Source organism: Miniopterus schreibersii, assembly GCF_964146895.1.
Source record: "Miniopterus schreibersii genome assembly, chromosome: 13".
NCBI classification, from domain to species: Eukaryota; Metazoa; Chordata; class Mammalia; order Chiroptera; family Miniopteridae; genus Miniopterus; species Miniopterus schreibersii.
Window position 1 is genome coordinate 49,532,929 of NC_138113.1, and position 15,780 is coordinate 49,548,708.

A 15,780-nucleotide genomic window follows, 5' to 3' on the forward strand; every position below is an offset into this window, starting at 1 on the left:
ATAAAACGTTTCACTAAGTGAAAGAAAAAAACCCCACCGGAACATAGGACAACATGTAGAGTAAGATCACATTTTTCTTTATAAAAACAAGCAAAAAATAGCCTCTAGGTGTTGAAAGCCTGCATGCAGATGAGATGATGGTGTAAGGATGGGCACTACAGGGAAAACAGTGCTTAGCCCAAGGGCAGAAAAGGGCAGGGATGGGAAATAAAAACGGTTACTTGTTTCAGACTTACACATGCACACAATTACTGTGGTATTTATAGAACATGTAGTTGAAATACGGAAAGGAAAAAAAAAAAAAAAAAATCAAACCAAAAACAGCCTTCTTAAAAACAAAACAAAAACCCTTCACATTGATGCTACCAAGAGGGATCGTCTGTGGATTCAAAGCTATTATTCTGGTGACCTTAGCATAGGTTTTGTTATACACTCAAAAAAGAATGAGGATTTCCCTTTTTGTAGGGAATTAAGATATAAAAATCTTAACTAAAACTATATATTTGAGTTCATTTTTTGATTCACAGAAGGAATTTCCATAGAAACCTCACTATATAATGCATCAATGACAATGCACCCTGAAGCCTGGCCCCAGATCTATGAATTGATTTCAGGAGAGCTCTACAAGAACCACAACTTTAAAAAACAAAAGTAGCCCTACCCAGTTTGGCTCATGGTTAGAGTGTTGGCCCTCGGACTGAAGGGTCCCAGGTTTGATTCCGGCCAAGGGCATGTGTACCTCGGTTGCCGGCTCGATCACTGGCCCTGGTTGGGGGTGTGCGGGAGGCAACCAATCAATGTGTCTCTCTCACATTGAAGTTTTTCTCTATCTCTCTCCCTTCCACTCTCTCTGAAAAGCAATGGAAAAAATATCCTCAGGTGAGGATAAAAAATAATAATAATAGGCAGGGTAAATGAGCCCAGGAAATTAAAGCCAGGAGGAGATACAGGGTTATTTCTTTAGGTTGGTACTGCACCTTCATTCTTCCAAAGGGCGCTAAGATGTTCTCGTGCACCGGTGGGTGTCAGGTACCCTCGTTTTCCCAGCTGAGCTTCCTCAATTCCTGGAGCACAGAAGGGGAATCAAAGCATAAGTAAATTACAGGCACTCCTTCTGTAGTGGGATTTATAAATTCTTTCTCCCCACCCTGCCAAACCTGCAATTTGATCACAAAAATCAAACTCTAGGACAGGATAGTCTCAGCTCTGAATATGTTCCCCCTTAATCTAATTTCTAAAGTCACGAAAACAATGTAACTATATATAAAATCAAGAGAGCAACAACAACAAAAAATTGCCTACATCCCATCTCATCCCATCCTATCACTATCACCACTGTTACATCGTCTTCTCCAGCACTTGGTTCTAACAGTGTGTTAGGTCACTGAAATGCTAACTGGGGGTTTACTTTGTCTACTTTGCTCACTACTGTCCTCTTGTGAGCATTTCTACATGTTGCCTGACCATCATTTTTAAGGCTGCATGAAAATATGCTCAGAGGATGTTTTCCTAAATGATTTAACCAAACTCTTATAGTTGGACATGTGGGTTGACCCCAGTTGGGGCACATGCAGGAAGCAACCAATTGATGTGTCTCTCTCACATCAATATTTCTGTTTCTCTCTCTCTCTCACCTCCTCCCCCTTCCACTCTCTCTAAAAATCAGTGGAAAAGATATCCTCAGGTGAGGATTAAAAAATAAATAAAATTCACTTACACTTTACTTCAAAACAAACCCACGCTTGTTTGACAACAAAGTGGTTCTAAATATTTACCTAGTATGTTAACTTCTTCCTCAGAAATCTTTCAGAAAATGACGACCTGAAGCAAGAGGCGCCTTGCTCGGCGCGCAGGGCGCCCCCTCATAAAGCAGCCCAGCCCGTCAGCTGTGAGAGGCCAGGGCTGGGCACTCGCCAGGATCCCCTCGCCACTGGCTCGCCAGACACGCAGCTGAGGAACGTGGCACAGAGGGCCCGCTGTTCCCAAGGTCTGGGACGCATCCAATGGCCACGCCTGAGAAACATGGCTGAGGGCCTCCCGGGGCCTGGCTGCTTACCCAGTGGCTCTGTGTCCTTCTGGTCAGCTTTCTTGTGCATCACAGCTGGATACGTGATGGTCAGTTTGCTGTTGTGCTCCTTTCGGACAACTGACCGCCCCGTCCTAGACAAGAGGACAGTTGTAACTGAGGAGAGAAAAAACCCAACCCAACAAGACATTTATTAATAGCTGTGAGGACAGGGACAGGGTGGAGTCCTGATACTCACTTGCAGTGGGGACATCGCTTAGCAGTCATGTGTGTCCTCCAGAAGTGAGCAACGAGTTTGCTCTTGCTCTCACAGACATTTTTCACCTGTTACAAAGGGCAAAGAACCTCAGAGTGCCATTTGAAGAGAACCCAGTATATATTCACTCTGTGATTTTCACCTTTGCTGAGAAACCAGAGGAAGCCACCTCCTTAAACAAAAATTTCCACAGAATCCTAATGCAGCCAAGCTCTGCCAATTACTGAGTGATTTCTTTCCTTAAGTTTCCTCATTCATAAGATGCAAGAAAGAGTAGTAACCGTCTCACTACGCTGTTACTAAGATAAAGAGATCATGAATGCAGCGGGCTCTTGGAAGAAAGTACTTAATAAATGCTCTTTTCCCTCACTTTAATTTAAAATAAACCTCTCTGGAGGCAGCTGGTGTAGCCTCCCTGCAGCCTCCCTGGGATGGACCTGAGGGTTCTGAGAAAAGTACACCCACTGTTAAGCTACATGAGTGGTTCTGAGCCCAGCTGCAAATGAGACCCACTTGGGCCCTATCGCAGCCCACTTCAGTCGGAATCTCTGCTGTGAAACTGGGTGTGAGGTGAACCAGATTTCAAGTTAGTCCTGGAGGCTGATTACTGACATCATTCATTCATTGAGCAATTTAATACTTACATAGGTGCAATGGGGGAACAGGGAGGAGAGAGGGACCAGTAGTTTATGGTGTTACAGAGAGAAAGAAGGAAAGAACATGGACCTCATTCTCAAAGTGAGACTGCAAGCCAGAACCTTGCTGGATGCTATGCCTAAACTACCTAATTTCATCTCTTCTTCTCATCGGTCCTACAGGCAGGCATCAAATATGAGGACACAGTGGCTCAGGGACAGTTATGCAGAACAGAGCTAGGATTCAAACCCAGGTCAAGTACAGGAAACCGAAAGTGTACATGAGTGACAGTGCTAAAAACTGAGTGTTCTGAGAAGACAGGATAACATACGTGCGAGCCTTGGGATCCCAGGAGATTGTTCTGTACAATTTCTCGTGTATACTGTTCTAATTCTTCCTGGATTTCAAAGGCAGTAGGATCAGCATTTTCTTCCAGAAACTGAAAACCAAAGAGAAAAACCATATTATCAAAGTAAAGCAAGTGTATGATTAGCACCATGGCGCCAGCCTCTCTAAGAGCAGGGGAGTTTAGTTTACGGGCAGAGAAAGAAACTTCATGGCTGCTGTGCTGCATTCTCAAAACAGTGAGGCTGTTCAAAAAAAATCAAATCAGAATACCTGCTTCCAATAGGGTAGGCCAGATTATCCATACCAAACCTCAAACTGAAAAGAACCAAGATAGGTAAAATGTTTTCTAATGTGAAAGTGCTGAAGAGTGAACAGAATAGTGAGGAATATCTGGACCTAAATGAAGGGAAAACAGGAGTCTAGGTCAAGGAGTGCAGGGCCCATGTGCTCTGATGCAGGGCTGCTGCACTGCACGGCTCCAGGGTAACCTCAGTGCAGGTGTGTCTCACTGGGGAAGATCCCGACAGACTTCCATGATGCTCCCGGGAACTGTGGGACATGGAAGCACTAGCCTTGGGCATATTTTCCAATTCAGGAATTTTGAACTTTTTCATTTTGGAGGCCTCAAACAATGAATGGGACAGAAATCAAAGCCTAGAGTTAGTGCAAGGACAGGAATCTAACAGCATACCTTCCCTCCCATATCCTACCCCACAAACACAGGAAGCTGGGAGCCCAAGGGCTATGCCCTTGGGAACTAAACCGGTCATCGAACAGAACCACCTGGATTCTAATCACCCGGTAGACCTGTGAGCCATCAGCTTTGAACCTGACTACAATGGTCCCAGGTCATTGAGCACATGGCAGAAGCAAGAAGAAGCCTCTTTGGAGGAAGGCAGCAGCACCCTAGACCTCAAATTATTCCTACAAAGAATTTCTTAAGACAGTGACAAACTGTCAAAAATAAGCACTTAAGGACAGGGGAAAGAGAAGTTTCCAGAAACAGGGACAATAGCTTGACACTGAAGGTGAGCATATGGGGGATGGTTACTTTTAACTATTTGCTAGCTTATATGTATGATTAATGCATTTCTGTGGGTATATTTTACAAAAAAATATTTAAGGCAGGCATCACGAATAACCTTACGCCAATAATTTTGAAACTTTAAATGAAATGGACATATTCCTAGAAAAATATAACTTATTCTGAGTAAAGGTTTAAGAAAATCTCTCCCCCTCTCTCAATGTCTCTTTTGAACCAGTTTGGTTTTGGGTTAACTTTTTATTTTGTTCCCTGGAAACTTGATAAAAGTAGAAATGTCAACTGTGCTATTAGGCAGCACTGCTGATGGCAAAAATGACCTCTACTGCTTAAGTTGTATCTGAACTAGGAAGACTATGAATGAACTACAAACACCTAGTGGGAAACCACAGCTCTGAGCTTCCCTGGTGCTAACTAGGAATGTCCTTGAGGGTCTCTGGAAGCTGGGGCCACAGAACTGTCACAAAAGATACTGATTCCTATTTGGGACATGGGACCGCTAGGCCAGGGTGGCTCCTGTGTCCACTGGTGTAATCTCATTCTTTTGCTCTTTAACTTGGCGAGCCAAAAACGACTAGACCTTAGCCAGCTGTGAGAACACCCACTGAAGAGAAACTGTCTGCAGCACCCACTCCCATGCATGACCTCCTCTCACCCAACTCCAGGCCGTTCTCCTTATGAAACCCCTCCTCACTCTATCTGGGCTCTCATACCCCACACTGGGCCATCTAGCACGGGCACCCTGTTACCTGACTTGGATGCCCACATCCCAAGCTGAGCCTTTACCCCAAATGAACACTCTCCTCGCTCTATTTGAACTCTGACATTCTAGGTTGGGCTGCCCACAGGTGCAGAGACTCCCTCCCCTTGAATGCTTTTCTCGTCTTGCTTGGCCTCTGACAACCCACACCAGGCCACACCTCCATGTGGGGTCCTGCCTGCTCTGCCCACTTAAAGGCTTTAAGACTGAATTATTCAGGCAAGGGAAGGGGAAGAGGAAAGGCCAAAGGTTTTCCTTTGTGAGAAGAAACAAGACAAGGATGCACGCTACCCCTTCAACACAGTAATGTAGATCCTAGCAACCAAAATAAGGGAAGAAAAAGAAACAAGACATGTAAAGATTGGAAAAAAATAAAACTTCTGTTATTCACAAGTGATGATGGTGTTGAAAATCTAAAAGAATGTACAGATAAAGTATCAGAATTGAAATGCTTTTGCCAGGTTGTTTCATACAAAAACCAATGTACAAAAGTTAGTTACATTTTTATCTACAAACAGAAAATGAATTTTAAATAAGGTATTTATAATAGTACCAGAAAACCTAAAGCAATTATAAACAAAGAAAAAAAACAGCTCCACAATAGAGAGATCTGGTGATCAGTATCTTATCCAAATAATCAAACTAAGCATTACCAATAGTACAATGTGACAGCATGTGCCTCCTATAATGATGTAATACAAAATATCCTGTATCATGCAGGTTGAATTCTTACCAAAATGTAAACATGAGGGGGGAAAAATCAGACAAATCCAGGATGTGGAAAATCCTACAAAGTATTAATGCCTTCAAAAAAGGTCAATAGCATAAAAAAGAATTTTCTGTATTAAAACATCCTACATTAAGAGACCAAAGACTTGTAACAGTCCAAAGGAATGCATGAACCTTGATTGGATCCTGCGTCCAGGAAAAGAAAAAGCTCCCCAATGGGCAAATGGTATTTCTATGTTGTTTTCATTAACGTTTCTCCAATTCTTCTATGACTTCACGTTTTCACATCTAGCGATTGGTATCCAGTCACAAGATATAAAGACCAAACACTCTGGTGACTATTCTTAGGGACAACACACAAACAGCTCTTATTCCCACCACCATGGCCTGCCTGATTTTCGTGACAGCCACCACTCACCTACCCTGTTCAGAATTCTCTCCAGCTCGTACACTGCTTGAAGGGCTCCGACTTCCAGAACTCTCAGCTGGCAGACTAGGAGGTGGACCACAGCCCGGGGGCAAGTCAGCATGTGGCAGTTTAAACAGGAGCCCCGGAGCAACAGGTAGAGTTTCTGAAGGGAAGGAATAAAAAGCAGCAGGATATTAGAAAGAGATGTAGCAGTCAGGGTGATTTTCAAGGCACTTCAATTTTCAAGGCACTTCAATTTTTGTTTTTATGGGGTCAGTTTATTCCCATAAGAATTCCACTTCCTCTGTATACCTAAAAAGGCCTTTGTGACCCTAAGAACCAGATAACTAACTATTCTACCATATTTTCTCTATGATTTCATTTTAATCCTTTAAAATTTGAAATTTACTTTGGGTCTGAGGTAGGGAACTACCTTTATTTTAACTACTGAATACTAAACTTAGTCAGATATTTTGTATTTAACAAAGACAATTCTCTTTACTTGATAAGATTAACAAACAAAAATCATGCCCATGTATGCCATCTGTACAGCTTAAGACAAATCTTGGGGCCAGGTTAACTAATATGAAGCGCTGAAAACACACAAGTAGGACTTTAGACAGGAGCTTCATCCTTAGTGTCCTCTGGGGGTTTGCTCTTTCTGACACCAAGCAAGAGCCTCCAGGGAGGCTTGGGGAACTCCAAAGGTCCCTCTATTGCCAGAGTGACTCTGCCAGGATTTCTGAAGGGTGTCAAGCTCCTGAAACAAAGGGTGCAGGGGGACGGATGAATGCTCTCTTCCACTCCTGTGAACAGAACCAAGCTGCAGCTCTTCTCGATTAGAATCAGATTCATTTAGTTAGGGCTAGAGGCCAAGTTGAATGTATGGGATTTGGCTCCTCAAGGTTTAAAATCTCAAGGCTTAAAGAGCATTTTAACTCAAAGTGTCCAGCGCTAACCTCCTCAGCCCCCTCCTGTGGGGAAAAGGGTGGCCTCACAAATCCCACCAGCAGCCCTGAGACCCATGCATCCAGGGTGGCCTGGGGCAGAACGTACGTCGAAGAGGAGAGGATTGTACACCGTGAGCGGCAGTTCAATGTGGCCCAGGTGGCCAGAGCAGTTGTTGAAGTCCTGCACGCAGGTGGAGCACACCTCTTTGGAATCTGCAGGGCCTAGAGCTAAATCGTACAGGCCATTGACCGCTGGGTTCCCCAGGCTGTCCAGGTACCGAGGGTTTGTAATGGATTTAACACTTAGTTTCCTAAGGAGATAAAAAAGACCAAGGGAAAACAGGTTATTTGACTTTTTGGACATGTCCTCTTCGCAGTCAAGTGATGATTTAATGTGCTTCCTCAGACACTCTGGCAGCTCCAGAGGGCAGAATCTGTGTGCTGTGCTCACTACAGCGGCTCAGCACTACTTTTAACAAAATTACATTCATGCGAAGTTTGCTTTTTAATATTTTTTTTTCTGATTTAAAAAATAAAGACACGGACAAAGAAATCATCCAAATCTCACAACCTAGAGAACATCTGTAGACATTCTTTTATAGATATATTTAAAAAACATAACACGTTAACTGGGATCATTTGGTATTTCTGGCATTGCATATGTCCCTTTTCGTTTAGCCTTAAATGAGTGTTTCTACATCACTAAAAATTCTTTGGAAACATAACTCCATGTTGTGTGTGTGGTCTCTTACCACAAGCCTGAACTCACTACTTAGCTTTTTCTTTTCACCTAAAAATTCATCACATGCAATAGCTTCATTATGACGATCAGGAAATAACATATATAAAACACAGCGCTTGGAACAAAGTTCCTCTTTTGTTGGGGAAAAGGAGAGTCACCTACCATCACTAACGCCTAGCACACTGCCTGACAAAAACTGTGGATTAATTAACTCATGGGTAAGGAAGAAGTACTTGTCACAGAAAGAGAAGAACCTGAAGGCAGTAAGGTCCTGGGAATAAAGGGCGTCCTAGAAATTCTCCTTGTAGCCTGAAATGAGTCGTGAAGGATAATCATTTCATAAACAAGAGACTAATTCTGCGCTTAAACTGCTTCAGAGACATTACGGTAACTTCAAAAACGCTGGTTAATTAACGCGGCGACTGGCGAACGCTAACGCTGCAATCTGGCAATACCCTCCTCTCCAGCACAGACTCTTTCGCAGCCCCACCGGGTTCTAGGCGGTGCACGCCAGCCCAAGACGCTCCCGGAACTACAGGTCCCGGCAGGCCACGCGCCCGACAACCAAGGACTCGGAGGACAAACTGGGCGCAAGACCTTTCGGGAATAGTAGTTTATAAAGGCGACCACCTCAAGAGACAAGCTCCGCACGCTTCCCACCAACTACTTACTTGAGCTCTTCGGCCGAATACATCCCGAAGGAGATGCCCTGAAGCCGCCGCCAGGGCATGTTCTTTGAGCCCAACATCCTCCAGGTCCGTTTTGACTTCTGACACCCAGAGAGAAGTTTCAATCACCAGCAGTAAATTTCTAACACCGCCACAAGCCCGCAGCCCGCCATGTGATTTAAACTGCGCTTGCGCAGGAGAAACGCTCGCTGGGATGAGATTTACATGGACGAGATCATGTATGCTCTGGGGGTGGGGAAAGCAATGTAATTTACTCAAAACTAGTCCTCTTACTTTGAAAACAATCGAAGATATATGGCATTAAAGTGGTCCTTTTAGAAAACCTCTTCGATGTAATTGAGGCGCATTGAGCACTTAATTTCCGAACAAAGTCTTTCAAACCATAGGCTAGTCACCTATTTCACGATTGCTTTCGTCTCGTCCGTCTCAGCCAATAGCCGAGCTATTCCGGTCCACCTTCCCCGCCATCCTTTGGTGCTGCAGAGAGCGGAAGGCATGCTTTCCCAACATGCAATGCGAAGAAGCCAAAGATGGCGGCGGCCTCGGCTCGCTGGCTGAGGGTCCGCTGCAGGCTTTGCCTGCCGCTGACAGGTCGGCGGGCAGGTCCATGTGAACCGGCCCCTAATTTCAGGTAAGAGAGGCTTGAGGAACCCACGAGGAAGACCCAGGTATCAACCTAGTCCTGTGTATCCCCTTTTTCCCGAGAGCTAGGGAGAGGGGCACGATGCAGTGGAAAGCGCATGCGCCCTCTCGTAGCCGCGCGCTTCGGCGAAAAAGAGATCAGAACGCATTTATTAGGAAAATATTTGTTGGTCGGCCAACCTACCCAGGAGATACAACTGTAGACCAGACTAGGATCCTTCTCTCGTGGAGCCAGCATTCTAGTTAGTTCGGCTGTTAGCCACTCCATCCCAAATTTTTTTTAAAAAACTCGTTTGCTCTCATTTTCATTCAACCAGTAGGAAGGGGGAGAACTCTGAAGATTTTTCCAAACTAAAGGTTAGTTTATGAGAGCCACCCTTTTCTGTGTCTTTCACACTCCGAACTGTAGTGTACTTCAGGACATGTCAGAATTTTCTCCTTGTCAAAGACAAGAGTGATCAGTGTGTCCTCATGTCAGTAAGAAAAGGCATGGTTTGAAGGAGTTGATCCCAGGCAGAGAGGTATTGTTTTAAAAAGATGTCTGAACCCTGGCCGGTGGGTTCAGTGGTTAGAGTCTAAGCCTGCTCCCGGTCAAGGGCATGTACTTGGGTTGGTGGTTCAATCCCCGGCCATGTGCAGGATGTGTCTCACTTGGACGTTTCTCTCTCAATGGAAAAAATACCCTCGGGGTAGGATTAACAGCAACAACAACCAAAGATGTCTGAGACCAGATACCAGTAGAGGAAGTAATTTTTTAATCACATCTTGACAATTTTCTGAATGGTACCAATGCCATTTAGGAAGGCAGTACACGAGATAATAGTGCACATTATCTGTGTGGTATACTGACTGTTTTTTAGTGTGATGAGAAAATTTTAAAGCCTAGTCATGGGTTAAGGATTCTACATTTTGGATAAAAAAATATCAGCAGTTCCAAGTTTAAATTAGGACATACATATTTGGTACTTTCCTAATTGTTGAAGTGGATTGAAATTATGAAAATAACTTCATAATTTGCCATGATTGCTTTAAGTGAATAGACGTTCATTATTATTAGGGCATTATCCATATACTTAGGGCATTATTCAAACAAGTTAATTAGCTCATTAACTTGTCCTTCTTAATTTTAGTGTTTTAGATTTCCAAAGGTGAAAGTCCCGTATATTTCAAATCAGCTATTCATTTGTTCAGGCACTATTCAAATTTTCCTTTTTCCCCTGATTTTATTTAATGAGGTTACCTGATTTAAAACATTTGACCATATTGTGTCCATGTTATATATCTATTTTGTAATGGTTTTGAACTTGGTGTTGAGGCCATGTCTTCTCAGTGTACATTGGCATGAGTTATCCCATCATTTTGATCCATGATATTTGGAAAATTTGGGCTCAAAATGCATATAGGTGGAGGTGAGGTGAGAACTCCATTAATGAGTATTAACTTAAGGGCTTTTATTTTTTGCAGATTTTATTCTGGAAGTGCAGCCCTCCCAAAGGTTGAAGGAGCTGATGTAACAGGTATATAGAAATACATTGAAATAATTCCATTTTTACTTTAATACATTGTATTTCTTTGTAGTACTAGTACTGGGAAATTGATTCACTTTGCTTTTTTTTTTTTTCACATTAAGGGATTGAAGAAGTGGTCATTCCAAAAAGAAAAACTTGGTGAGTATTTAGTCAGTGCTTACTCAAGTGGTTGAGTGCTTATTATGAGCAAAACATTGTTAGGTGAGGATTCAGTGACATGAAGAGCAATGGAGAGCATTCTTGGGGAGGGAACAATTGAGGGAGGAAAAATTAGGGAGTTTAAAATAACATAAAACAGGAAGGTGGAAAGTAGTGAGAGAATGAGGAATGAGATTTACTTAAAAATTAAAATACTTTCTGAACTGAGTTTGGGTTAATATTTACATAACAGTGATTAATCATGAGAATGATTTTTTTCTTTAGAATTTTTGTTTTTTAAGGAAATTCTCATGGCTGGGAGAGCAGACAAAAATACTATATGGTCTTTAGTAAGGTAAAATAAAGTAAATGATGTGGACTGCAAAATTTAGCTTTTTAACTCACTGGATAGATCCTGGAACAAATTGCCTTATTTATTCAATAAGGAGTGGGTGAGGGTGGAAGACTAAGTTGTTGACTAAGAACTAAAACGTCACAAAAATTCATATAGTGATGGTATTGAAGGTGTTTAAAGGCGCCCTCAAAAAGCCAGATCTTTCCTGAATATGACCTGAAGACTAAAGTTAATTTTTTTTTTAAAAAAAGCTTTCTTAAATTATAAAAGTATTAGTGGTTATTGCCAAAAGATGGCTGGGATAAATAGAACATGCAAGAAGGAAACAAGTTTACTAGCAATCCCACTAGGCAGGCAAGTTCTTTTAATCTCTGTGTCACAGTAAAATGTGGGTAATGATAGTAGTACCTTCCTCAAATGATTAAATAAGCATTTAACTAGTGCCTGCCTCACTGTCAGAGTTCAGCTAATGATAGCTATTATTTTAGAGTTCTGGGATACGACGTTTTTGATACAGATTATATGTGTACGTTTAGTAGAATTGATTTCTTAGATGTACTGTTCTATACTCTGCTTTTAATTTTTTTAAATTTATCTTTATTGTTTAAAATAATTACAGATGTCCCCCTTTTTCCCCATTGACCCCTTCCACCCTCACCCACTCCACACCCCAGGCCTTCACCACATTATTGTCTGTGTCCATGGGTTATGCATATATGCATATAAATTCTTTGGTTAATCTGTCCCACCACCACCACCTTCCCTTTGAGATTCATCAGCCTGTTCCATGCTTCTGTGTCACTGAAGTTATTTTGTTCATCAGTTTATTATGTTCTTTAGATTCCACATATAAGTGAGATCATGTGATGTTTGTCTTTCTCTGCCTGGTTTATTTCACTTAGCATAATCTTCTCCAGGTCCATCTATACTGTCCCAAAGGGCATGAGATCCTTCTTCTTTACAGCTGCATAGTATTCCATGGTGTAAATGTCCCACAGCTTTTTATCCACTCATCTACTGATGGGCACTTGGGCTGTTTCCAGATCCTAGCTATTGTAAACTGCACTGCTACGAACATAGGGGTGCATATATTCTTTCTGATTAGTGTTTCAGGATTCTTAGTATATATTCCTAGAAGTGGGATCACTGGGTCAAAAGGCAGTTTTATTTTTAGTTTTTTGAGTAACCTCTATACTGTTTTCAATAGTGGCTGCACCAGTCTGCATTCCCACCAGCAGTGTACCAGGGTTCCCCTTTCTCCACACCCTCACCAGCACTTGTCATTTGTTGATTTGTTGATGGCAGCCATTCTCACGGGTGAAGTGATACCTCATTGTAGTTTTAATTTGCAACTCTCTGATGATTAGCGACATTGAGCATTTTTTCATATGTCTCTTGGCCATCTTTATGTCCTCTTTAGAAGTGTCCTGCACAACCCCCACTGGGGATTGAGCCCACAACCCGGGCATGTGCCCTGATCAGGAATCATAGCTCGATCTCCTGAATCATAGGTCGATGCTCAACCACTGAGCCACAACAGCTGGGCTGCTTTTAATTTTAATTACTACATAGCATTTTTTTATATTCAGGTTCATTTCTGTCTTCCATGGCATGACAATCAGAACCAAGATGATAGTACGAAAAAAACATATCCATGAATGAGTCATTCTCCCAGTAGCATTCAAATTCAAAGCATTTTATCAGCCTCTATTCCAAGGAAGCTACAGTAGGGAATACAAAACGGAGCTTTTGGAGAGTGTACTCAGATGGCTTATGATCTAGTCCAGTCCCGTGCATATTTATACTTTGTACCTTATACTCATATTACATTTGTACACAACTTATATACATGATGAGAGGCAACACAGGATATGATATAAATCAAGAGGGGTTGTTGTGTTCAATAACCAAGGTGAGTTTTCTTGAAAAGTGTAGAAATTTACCTGTACCTTAAAATGGATAAGATTATTTTATTAGAATCAGAATCACCTGGGAATTTTATTTAAAATGCATATTCTTGGGGGTAATTTTCATGAACCCTAAAGTATGAGACCCACAGATACAGGAAACATGATCATGACAGGTGATGGGAGGAGGCCAAGCAGGCAGGCCTGTGAAGAATGCTCTGTTAGAATAGGGGAAGTAAGGTAGTTGATATAGAGCATTGGTCAGCAAACTAAGCACTTTTTTTTTTTTTTTACAGCTCATAAGCCAAGAATGGTTTTTATATTTTTTTATAGTTAAAAAGTCAAAAGAGGACTATTTTATAGCCCTGGCCGGCATGGCTCAGTGGTAGAGCACTGGCCTGTGCATTGAAGGTCACGGGTTTCATTCCTGCTCAAGGGCACATACCTGGATTTCAGGTTTGTTCCCCAACCTGAGGGAGACAACCAACTGATGTCTGTCTGTCTGTCTCTCTCTCTTTCTCCCCACCTCTCTCTCTCCCCCCTCCCCCTTTCCCTCTCCCTCCTTTCCTCCCTCCCTCCTCCCACTCCCTTCTACTCTCTCTAAAAATCAATGGAAAAAATATTCTCAAGTGAGGATTAACAAAACACACACACACAGAATACTATTTTATTACATGTGAAAGTTATATAGAATTCAAATTTCAGTGTCAGTTAAAATTTTTTGGAGCACAGCCTCACTCATTTGTTAGTATATTATTTGTGGCTCCTTTTATGCTACACTGACAGAACTGAACAGTTGAACAGAGTCCCCGTATCCTATAAAGCCTAAAGTATTTACTATCTGTTCCTTTGCAAAAATGATTGATAGAGGTTCTCTAATAGAGAGCCTCTGAATTCTAGTCACAGAAATTGATGCTTTTAGACTTGGAAGAAGCCATAAGGACTACAAGTTTCTGTTGCCTTATTTTAGAGATGGAGTGTGATTTGAGGCTGTGATTTCCTAGGTCACTCAGGTGCCATAGAAGACCTTAAATTTTAGACAGTCAATTGTGAGTTTTCATAATGTAACATGGTAAAGACAGTGCTCTGAACAGGTTAATCTGAATTATATAGTTATTTTAGGGCAAGCAGGGAGCCCAGTTTTGATCCATGCATAGGTAACTGGGCTCATTAAAGAAAACGGATGTGGAGGGTGCTTCAATTTGTTGATAGGGCAGTCAGTTGGAGCAATACTGTGGAAGGAAGTTTGGCAGAATCGCAATTTAAAATGTCCATACCTTACTGGTTAGACATTCTAGAGGAACACTTGAATATATACCCAGAGACATGGATGAGAAAGTTCTTTACAACTTGGAATAACAATAAGTTGAGCCAGCCTAAGTGCCCATCGGTAACTAAGTGGATAATAAAAATGATTATTAACAATGTGAAATTTAAAGGAATTAATTAGGTTTCTATATAGTAACATGAATAATACAGTCAAACTTAGAAAACACATATACAGAGGACAGTATATGTTTTTTATGGTGATATGTGTATGTAAAAGTATTGTAAAAAGTTCTAGAAATACGAACACCAAACTCAGAGTGGAGTAGGAAAGTGTTATAAGATGATACCATACACTTTAGCATACCTCTAATGTTCTGACTTATTTTTTAAGGATAATGTATTTATTGAAATTGTTTTTTAAAGTAAGCCTTTAAAATAGAGAACTAGTGAGAAGTCTGAATGTCATCATTTTTTCACTGGATGTATTTAGTATGTTATGAACATGTACTCAGTTGATAAGACTGAAACGTGCAGACTGGCCAGTGTGGGCACCAACCCCATGCACCAAGAGGTCGCCCGTTCGATTCCTGGTTGTCGCACATGTCCAGGTTTTCGGCTCCATCCCCAGTGGGGGACATCCAATCAATGTTTCTCTCTCATCAATGTTTCTATCTCTCTTTTCCTCTCCCACTCTCTGAAATCAATGAAAAATATATATATTTTTAAAAGAATTATTAAAGGAAAAAAAGACTGAAATGTGCAAAATTTTGTTAGGGAATGAAATTACATAGATGTGACTTTTAAAAATGAATAGGAAACCCAGTGGATGTGATATACATCAAGAAATTACTCAGCCTTGATGTAATATTAAATTTCTTGTATTTTTGTCTTTTTCAGATTACTTCTATTGTTCTATGTGTTAAAGTTTGTTTAGAAAAATATATTTGGTTCATTAAATTTACTCTTTATTTCTTTTTTGAAAATGAAACACAGAAAATCTAACAGGAGTCAAAATGTTTGAAACCAAATTTCCTTGTCATTCTGATGAAACCCTTTTCCAGTGGTTGAGTAAAGGTCTTTACCATAGGCACAATGGACAGGTGCCCTGAAATTCTTATAAAGGTTCCATAGTTGAGACGTACGTTCTAAACCAGGAGAGTGCATCAGAATGATCTGGGAATTCAGTAATAATGCATGTGACAGTTCTCCATGGATCTTGGAGGTTCTGATTCATTAGGTCTAGAGTACAGCATGTGATATATTCTCATATAAGCTGATTTAAGAGCCACCAACTTACGTAATGAAGGCAAGAGCAGTCCAGAAAGCTACAGTAAAAGTGCATAGGAAAATGGA

The 15,780-nt window shown here is 41.5% G+C and overlaps 2 protein-coding genes across 3 annotated transcripts in view; one reads left to right on the forward strand and one right to left on the reverse strand.

Annotated features, from left to right (window-relative positions):
* The window catches only part of POLR1A (RNA polymerase I subunit A), a 64,034-nt gene extending 55,273 nt beyond the window's left edge, over positions 1-8,761 (reverse strand). The window contains exons 1-7 of one of the 2 annotated variants that reach the window (XM_081156158.1): positions 8,570-8,761; positions 7,263-7,467; positions 6,220-6,369; positions 3,250-3,357; positions 2,265-2,350; positions 2,057-2,160; positions 978-1,064 (exon numbers count right to left, since the gene is read on the reverse strand). In XM_081156158.1, the coding sequence (XP_081012284.1) occupies positions 978-1,064; positions 2,057-2,160; positions 2,265-2,350; positions 3,250-3,357; positions 6,220-6,369; positions 7,263-7,467; positions 8,570-8,646 (817 nt within the window). In that variant the 5' untranslated portion in view covers positions 8,647-8,761. The remainder of the gene's footprint in view (positions 1-977; positions 1,065-2,056; positions 2,161-2,264; positions 2,351-3,249; positions 3,358-6,219; positions 6,370-7,262; positions 7,468-8,569) is intronic. The other variant, XM_081156159.1, reaches the window with a different exon arrangement.
* A 295-nt stretch (positions 8,762-9,056) lies between these two features.
* PTCD3 (pentatricopeptide repeat domain 3) overlaps positions 9,057-15,780 on the forward strand; it is a 29,952-nt gene continuing 23,228 nt past the window's right edge. The window contains exons 1-3 of the mRNA XM_081156514.1: positions 9,057-9,218; positions 10,694-10,746; positions 10,860-10,896. Coding sequence (XP_081012640.1) covers positions 9,118-9,218; positions 10,694-10,746; positions 10,860-10,896 — 191 coding nt within the window. The 5' untranslated portion in view covers positions 9,057-9,117. The remainder of the gene's footprint in view (positions 9,219-10,693; positions 10,747-10,859; positions 10,897-15,780) is intronic.